Source organism: Scardinius erythrophthalmus (assembly GCF_964197995.2).
Source record: "Scardinius erythrophthalmus genome assembly, chromosome: 1".
Taxonomy (NCBI): Eukaryota; Metazoa; Chordata; class Actinopteri; order Cypriniformes; family Leuciscidae; genus Scardinius; species Scardinius erythrophthalmus.
This window is the reverse complement of record NC_138221.1, coordinates 59,725,344-59,733,997: the sequence shown is the minus strand read 5'-3', so window position 1 is coordinate 59,733,997 and position 8,654 is coordinate 59,725,344. Positions and strand designations below refer to the sequence as shown.

The following is an 8,654-nucleotide window of genomic DNA, read 5'->3' as shown; positions in this document are numbered from 1 at the left end:
AGTCTTGTTAAGCTGTGAATTGACTTCTGCGAGTCAACATGACTATACAATTATTGTTGTTTCAACTTTGCTATGCAAGTTCAAATTAAAGTGAACTCATAAATGAGCATTCTGTTCACTTATCCCCATTAGTGGGTTCAACTTAGTAATTTCTATTAAGTAATGTCTTTGAATTAGGGTATCAAGTTAAGATGATCTAAAATAATGTCTTGTTTTAACTTAATTATAAAAACACACAAATTTGAGTACAAAACTTTTTTTTTTATTAATACCAATATTAAGCCAATACAAGCTAGACATAAACACTTCAATCATGCAATCATCTCAAACTTGTAATCAATACAGTCCAAAAAAGTAAGTGTATCAAGTCCAACAAAAAAAAAAAAAAAAAAATCAGGGCTCCTCTCCTGTTTGCTTAAGTGCTTTTGCCTTCAACTTTGGTATGCATGTCAACAGAAACAAATGAAAAAAAAAAAAATTCAAATCCTGTTCTCAGTTTGGGTATGGTTTACAAATTATACCTCAGGAGCTTGTTTCGGATGCCATGGACTCTGGCAGAGGCTGTATCTGGTTTGATCTTCATCACTACCCTCTGAAGGAACTCAAAGGAATACTTCATGGCTCGTGTATACTCAAGGTTAACGCAGTAGATGATCTCCAAAAGCATGGCAAAGCTGGATGGCACATCCTTGAAGTTGTGAAGCACAACAGTCTCCTCAACCACAACTGCCACATTGAAGACCTCACGTGGAAAGGCATCCTGGTTGTCACCTTCATAGCCTATCAACAGGCCAAGTTGCATCCCCTCCATGGCTGCAGCCAGAGTCTCACCATGGGCCTTGAAAAGCAGAAAATAAATAAAAAATAGTGTGAATGTTTGGGTCAAGAAGTACATGCTCTGCAAAGCTACTTAAAGGGATAGTTCACCCAAAAATGAAAATGCTGTCCTCATTTACACTCCCTCATGTTGTTCCAAACCTGTATGACTTTCTTTCTTCTGCTGAACACAAAAGAAGATATTTTAAAGAAGGTTGGTAATTATACAGTTGCTGGTCCCCATTGACTTCCATAGTATATATTTTTTTCTACAATGGAAGTCAATGAGGTCCATCAGTCGTTTGGTTACTGACTTTCTTCAAAATATCTTCTTTTGTGTTCAGCAGAAGAAAGGAAAGCATACAGGTTTGGAACAACATGAGGGTGAGTAAATGAGGACAGCATTTTCATTTTTGGGTGAACTATCCCTTTAAGTCTCAGTGATCATAAACCTTGTTTTCAGGCTAATAAAATAGTCTTCTTGGGCTTTCAGTTGTGAGTGTGTATGTTTGTAGGTGCAATGTTGGAAGGTTACTGCAAGGGTGAAAACTTCAGTGTCCTCTCAGATCTGGGGAAGTGTATGTTGCACTGGGTCCTCTCTTCACATCACTATTCTACCCCTCCTTTCCCCTCCCATCACCACTATTCCACCCAACCCTCGTCCTCCCCATCACTATTCTGCCCCTCATTATTTTGCTGCCACAGGACTTTATCAACACCCATGAGTGTATCTAATCCAATATCTGTGTTAAAGGTTGTGTGTGTGTGTGTGTGTGTGTGTGTGTGTGTGTGTGTGTGTGTGTGTGTGTGTGTGTGTGTGTGTGTGTGTGTGTGTGTGTGTGTGTGTGTGTGCGCAAGTGTATTTGTGGGTGGGTGCGTTCGTATATGGGCTGTTATGCATGACAGAAAAAGGTCTTACGTCACACATCCTGATGATGTCTGATGGCTCTTCTCTTAGGTGGTGTGGCAGACCCAGCAGAGCAGCAGTCCTTCTCCTTTCGTTTGTGTCCTACAAGACAAAAATAAGCAGTGTTGAGATTTTATCGCAAACATCTGGTGCCCAATTTTACAACTCTCAGTTCGTCTACTCACGTCTTTCTTCAGACAGTCCAAAATGGCTTTCAGTGCAGGCTTCTTTGCCGACTTGGTCGCAGCTTCGTACACTTCCGGCAGTTTTGGTGCTAGGTCATCAAGTCCGTCGATGAACGACTCGAGAAGGTCTGTGCTTACGACTCTTTTGAACTCTGCCCGAACCTGAGGAGACAAAAAAGACAAAAAGGTTAATAAATTAGAGAGAAGATTTTTAAAGCATAGAGTCACAATTTAGTAAGCTAAGGTTGTCTGTTGTCAAAGGCTTTCATCCACTCAGTAATACTAAACACAATCCTCTCACTTATCTGTATGCACATTCATGCCACCATTCGGACAAAAAAAAAAATAAAAAATTCTGAACGGACCACAGTACAGTATCAGACATCTCTCTAGTACTTCCTGGAGGGAAGCTCATACGTTGATATCCAGTCATTGGATTAAGTGATTAATCTAAGGCTGAATGTTGTCTATTGTGATACCTGTCTCTCACGGAACATGGCCGGCCATCTAGCGATGACATCCCCAATGAGAGGTTGATCCCCTACGATCTCCTTTCTGCGCTTGGAGAACGTGGCAGACATCAGCTCATCTATCTGCTGGTGATCTGGGTCTTTTTTCAGCACTTCCACCTGAATCAGATTAAACAAACACAAATGACAAAATAGTAGGCTTCACAGACACAAAAGCAAAGTGTAGGTAGTAAGTATAATATAGGCAGGTATGTACAGAGGTGGACGAAGTACACAACTTCCTTACTTGAGTGAAAGTATAGATACTACTGGTCAAATATTACTCCGTTACAAGTAAAAGTTGTAAAGACCTATTTTTACTTAAGTAAAAGTACAGAAGTACTCGTTTTTAAAAATACTTAAGTATCAAAAGTAAAAAGTAAATGTCAATGCATTGTTTTATTATTGTTGCATTGTTGTATGTAATACTTAAAGTACCGTATGCCTCTGAATCTATGCCTGCATACCTACCCTCATATCAATATCACATTTATTTCTAGAACACAGTTCCAGTAGTGGGATTGAATGTGAGATTGAATAAATTCACTCACAATGGTTTCGGACACCCAAATGGCTGTTCCCTCAAATACTGCCCTATTTAAAGTTTTTTGGCTTTTAGTATGAATATGTTAGCCTTATTGTTATCTATAAGCCAGTGTGCTCCAAAAAAGTTACAAAATTCGCATGTAGAAGACCAAACCCAACGTTGAAAATGAAAGTCAGGTTTATGTCAGAATCCAATGTCAGATTGACGTTGATCTCCAACGTTGGACAGACGCTGTATTGTGGTTGAAAATGAAAATCGGGTTGACGTCAGAAACCAACATCAGTCGGGTTCTGACGTCAACTCGACTTTCATTTTCAATCAATATCCAACGTCAATCTGACGTCGGGTTCTGATGTCAATCAGATGCAGGGTTCTGACGTCAACCCGACTTTCATTTCCAACCAAAATGCAACCCCTGCAACCAAAACCATCCACTGACTGATGTTACTTTCTACTCAAGGACCTTGACAGAATTGTAGTGGAGTAAAAAGTACGATATTTGTCTTTCAAATGTAGTGAAGTTAAAGTAAAAAGTTTCCAGAAAAAATAATACTCAAGTACAGTACAGATACTCAAAAAGTGTACTTAAGTACAGTACTCAAGTAAATGTACTTTGTTACTGTCCACCTCTGGGTATGTATGCAGTAATATTAGACAGGTATGATGTGTATGTGTGATGTGCATGTGTGTTTATGATGTACCTCCATCATCCTCCGCTTTTCTTCCATGTCTTCATCACTCAGTCCTTCAGGGGGATCTGGACAGTAGTTTTAAAAAATAAAAATAAAATAAAAATTGTACACAACTGTTTTCAACATTGATAATAATAATGAATGTTTCTTGAGCATCAAATCATCATATTAGAATGATTTCTGAAGGATCATGTGACACTTAAGACTGTAATGATGCTGAAAATTCAGCTTTGATCACAGGAATAAATTACATTTTAAAATATATTAAAATAGAAAACAGCTGTTTTAAATTGGAATAATATTTCACAATATTACTATTTTTGTTTGTATTTTTAATCAAATAAATGCAGCCTTGGTGAGCAGAAAATACTTCTTTTAAAAACATAAAAAATCTGACTGACCCCAAACTTTTGAATAGTAACGTTAGTGTATTTGGCCTTGTGGTCAAACTAAATTCTTTAACTATAAAACAAAAGATAAGTGATAAGTCCGTCCGTGGAAACAACACTGCTCATTCACGTCTGTTAGCTGCCGTTCTGCAGCTGCAGCCCTCAGCCATTCACAGAACAGGGAAGACGCAGAGAGAGGTGTGTGGCGGCAAGGAGAAAGCAAATCTCGTGCTCGCAGGACTCATGCTGGCAACATTTGGAGGTTACTGAGGTTTGTTCAAAAAGTAGCTAGATTAGTCGCTAGTCGCTTTTTTGAAAAATTGTCGCTGACGGGGTCTGAAAAGTCGCTAAAAATAGCGACAAAGGCGCTAAGTTGGCAACACTGGCCGATTGAAGTTTGATTGTTTGCTGGCGCGTAAACTTGCTCGTCTCGAGGCTTGGCTTCGTCGGTAGTCCCCCGCACATGCGCAAAGAGCTGTCCTCCACTAATCTGCAACACGCCAAAAACTTGTACCCCACTCAATTTAAAATGTCAAGTTCATTCAAGCACCTGGAATTTGTGATTCATTGAAGTAACTTATGAACCTAAATTGGAAGATTGAAAACTCAAACAATTGAGTTGAAATTTCATAACACATTATTTTATGTCAGAGTTAATAACATATATAAGTTATCATAACTTTTTGATCAGATCATTTTTTACAGTGTAGCTATATGTAAGTGAGCAATGTGTACACTGCAAAAGCCAGTAAAACACATCATCCAGTGTCAAACTACAGATCTCAATCCCGCATTTTTGTGTCCCCACTCACTGACAGTTGGATCGAGCCCAGTGCATTATGGGTGTTGAAGTTTCCCTTCCTTTTAGCAAAAGGAAAGGCCACAGCCTGTTGTCCGTTTTCTCTAGTCATGTAGCACCAATTAAAACAAGAATGCCTTTCTACTACATAGGCAGGCAAGTTTTATTAAAAGCCCATCTTGTCATGACTGAGTTGCCACATAAGATAGAGAAATACAACATAGTATACCTGAAAACTACTTTATGGTGAATTGGTGAAAGAACTGTACTACATTTATAGTCATTTTGCAGCCAATTCTTACCAAAGCAACATCTCTAAAAAATGCTGCGTTGTTTCAACACAAATTTGGGTTAATTATGGACAAACCCAACCATTGGGTTACATTTTTAATTATTTTACGGTTGGGTTTGTCTATATTTGACCCAAGGTTCTATTATGTTGTCTTTTATTTTGAAATTCTGTTCCTTTTCCTTTAGTTCCTGTTTCCCTGATCTTTTTAGTTGTGGTTTTCCTTGGTTGCTTCCGAAATCACATGCGCTCTTGAGTTGGTACTTATTTTGAACAAGTAATTATTTCGCAACTGTTAAAAAAGTATGTTCTACAGATAGGTGTGTGTAGTATAAATGTAATCTGGAAGTACTACGTTCGCCATATTGTCATTATAATGTGACCTACCAGCGTCAGTTGTATTGCTTTACTGCCATTCTCCCGTGGCCTCATGGGATAGTAAAGTGTCTGTCATATGCACATTTAAGAATCTCACCGGAAGTAGTAGGTCATCCAGGTACTTTTTGCCTATTCTTTTATGAGTACTGTGAATTCATCTGTTCTTCTCCTACTATATACTGTATGGAAGTATGCGATTATAGATGCAGCCCTTGGTTGCTGTTTATGTCCTCATTTGTTTCCATGATTACATATTAATATCACTTGTGTCTCATTTATTTCCCTTGTTAACGTGTGTATACTCCCAGTGCATACTCCCAGAGATTTGCATTGTATACTCAAAAGCACACAGGTGGTAGCTCAATTCCCCTTTCTGTGGTTCAATTCTACTGTAGATACATTTGTTTACCAGCCCATATATTTAACCATTAGTCAGCCATCACATTCTATATTAAATGCGGTATCTAATAAAGGAGAGTGTGCTTTCTCTCAACAACAGTGAATATTATCTGAGGATGTTATTGCTGCGTTTTTTATTTTTTATTATTATCTTTTCGCACTAGAAGCATGTTAGAGCGTCTCATGTGAGAGAATGGCTATCAAACTGCCATCGCTCTTCTGGAATTGAACACCTCATCCTGCAGCCTGACATATGTGTTAAACAAATGAAAACAAATGCGTAGCCTGGAGAAATGATGGCTTTTAAATCTTTGTTCCCTGCTCTTGATATTGTGCCTTTGTCATTTACGGTATTGATTGCTGGTTAAGGTGTTTAGTGCTTTTAGGTTTGACATCAAAAACTAATAAATAAAAAAAAATAGATTGACAGGATATTGATTTGGGAACCAAGTACTGGCAGGAACCCAGCGTTCCTGATATCTGTGTAGAGAAACTATTGACCCCTCACTAATAATAATAATAAGAAGAAACACTACACATATTACAGTAGATGGAAAGAACTTAATGTTTCCCTTGGGACTGAAGAGAAGCGCAGGGATAGAATAAACACATTTTTACACAAAAGCCTACAATTAGTTAAAGCTGGGAGTAGCCTGTCAGAACGCACAACTATAATCAGTCTGTCAAAAGTACACATTAAAATCTACAAAGCTATACTATCATTATGGGAACACTTTATTCTTTAAATTATGCAATGACGTTGTGGTAAAAATAGTCCATAATCAATTTTGCGTTAACATGGGTCAATGACATACAGTGTCCATGATAAAGACAAAGACATACAAATTGTTTAAAACAAAGTGCAAAGTTCTCAAGCCTTGTTTAGTCCAAATCAGATTTTTGCGCATATCCGATTCAAATCAGATCAGATTGATATGGAAGCTTGTTTCCGCCACAGAAAAACACATTTTAAAAGATAATTGCGACATTTTATCTCACAATTACGAGTTTACATTTTGAAACTCTGACTTTTTTTCTCAGAATTGCGAGATATCCATCCATCCATCCATCCATCTTCTTCCGCTTATCCGGGACCAGGTCGCGGGGGCAGCAGTCTAAGCAGGGATGCCCAGACTTCCCTCTCCCTAGACACTTCCTCCAGCTCTTCCGAGGCGTTCCCAGGCCAGCCGGGAGACATAGTCTCTCCAGCGTGTCCTAGGTCTTCCCCGGGGTCTCCTCCCGGTGGGACATGCCCGGAACACCTTCCCGGGAAGGCGTTCAGGAGGCATCCGGAAAAGATGCCCGAGCCACCTCAACTGACCCCTCTCGATGTGGAGGAGCAGCGGCTCTACTCTGAGCTCCTCCCGAGTGACCGAGCTTCTCACCCTATCTCTAAGGGATCGCCCAGCCTCCCTGCGGAGAAAGCTCATTTCGGCCGCTTGTATCCGGGATCTTGTCCTTTCGGTCATGACCCACAGCTCATGACCATAGGTGAGAGTAGGAACGTAAATTGAGAGCTTCGCCTTGTGGCTCAGCTCCTTCTTCACCACGACAGACCGGTACAGGGACCGCATTACTGCAGATGCTGCACCGATCCGCCTGTCAATCTCCCGTTCCATCCTTCCCTCACTCGTGAACAAGACCCCAAGATACTTGAACTCCTCCACTTGAGGCAGGAGCTCTCCACCAACCTGAAGCGGGCAAACCACCCTTTTCAGACTGAGAACCATGGCCTCGGATTTGGAGGTGCTGATTCTCATCCCAGCCGCTTCACACTCGGCTGCAAACCGTCCCAGTGCATACTGGAGGTCCTGGTTTGATGAGGCCAACACGACAACATCATCCGCAAAGAGCAGAGATTAAATCGTGTGGTCCCCAAACTTGACCCCCTCCGGCCCCTGGCTGCGCCTAGAAATTCTGTCCATAAAAATTATGAACAGAACCGGCGACAAAGGGCAGCCCTGCCGGAGTCCAACATGCACCGGGAACAAGTCTGACTTACTGCCGGCAATGCGAACCAAGCTCCTGCTCCGGTCGTACAGGGACCGGATAGCCCTTAGCAAAGGTCCCCGAACCCCATACTCCCAGAGCACCCTCCACAAGATGCCGCGAGGGACACAGTCGAATGCCTTCTCCAAATTCACAAAACACATGTGGATTGGTTGGGCAAACTCCCATGAGCCCTCCAGCGCCCTGTAGAGGGTATAGAGCTGGTCCAGTGTTCCACGACCGGGACGAAAACCACACTGTTCCTCCTGAATCCGAGGTTCTACTATCGGTCGGATTCTCCTCTCCAGTACCCTGGCATAGACTTTCCCAGGGAGGCTGAGAAGTGTGATCCCCCTATAGTTAGAGCACACCCTCCGGTCCCCCTTCTTGAAAAAAGGGACCACCACCCCGGTCTGCCAGTCCAAAGGCACTGTCCCCAACCGCCACGCGATGCTGCAGAGGCGTGTCAGCCAAGACAGCCCCACAACATCCAGAGACTTGAGGTATTCAGGGCGGATCGGATCCACCCCCGGTGCCTTGCCACCGAGGAGTTTCTTGACTACCTCGGTGACTTCAGCTTGGGTGATGGACGAGTCCGCCTCTGAGCCCTCAGCCTCCGCTTCCTCAATGGAAGACGTGATGGCGGGATTGAGGAGATCCTCGAAGTATTCCTTCTACCGTCCGGTGATATCCCCAGTCGAGGTCAACAGCTGCCCACCTCCACTGTAAACAGCATTGGTAGGGCACTGCTTCCC

The 8,654-nt window shown here is 41.8% G+C and overlaps 1 protein-coding gene across 1 annotated transcript; it reads right to left on the bottom strand.

Annotated features, from left to right (window-relative positions):
- Nucleotides 1–243: 243 nt before the first annotated feature.
- LOC308700845 (uncharacterized protein) lies at nt 244–3,716 on the bottom strand. Its single transcript, XM_081382670.1, has 5 exons — nt 3,666–3,716; nt 2,388–2,537; nt 1,909–2,070; nt 1,736–1,825; nt 244–838 (listed from the first exon to the last, which is right to left on the bottom strand). Exons 1-5 carry the CDS (start codon nt 3,690–3,692, stop codon nt 509–511), a joined length of 759 nt encoding a protein of 252 aa, XP_081238796.1. The 5' UTR covers nt 3,693–3,716; the 3' UTR covers nt 244–508.
- Between the last annotated feature and the right edge of the window lie 4,938 nt (nt 3,717–8,654).

Bases quoted from the DNA above. Each gene is read 5' to 3' on its own strand.
- LOC308700845 (XM_081382670.1), bottom strand. From the start codon at position 3,692: ATGGAAGAAAAGCGGAGGATGATGGAG. The intron at 2,538-3,665 runs GTACATCATAAA...AATCTGATTCAG, and splicing joins AAAAGCGGAGGATGATGGAG to GTGGAAGTGCTGAAAAAAGA. The intron at 839-1,735 runs GTAAGACCTTTT...CTGCTTTTCAAG, and splicing joins ACATCATCAGGATGTGTGAC to GCCCATGGTGAGACTCTGGC.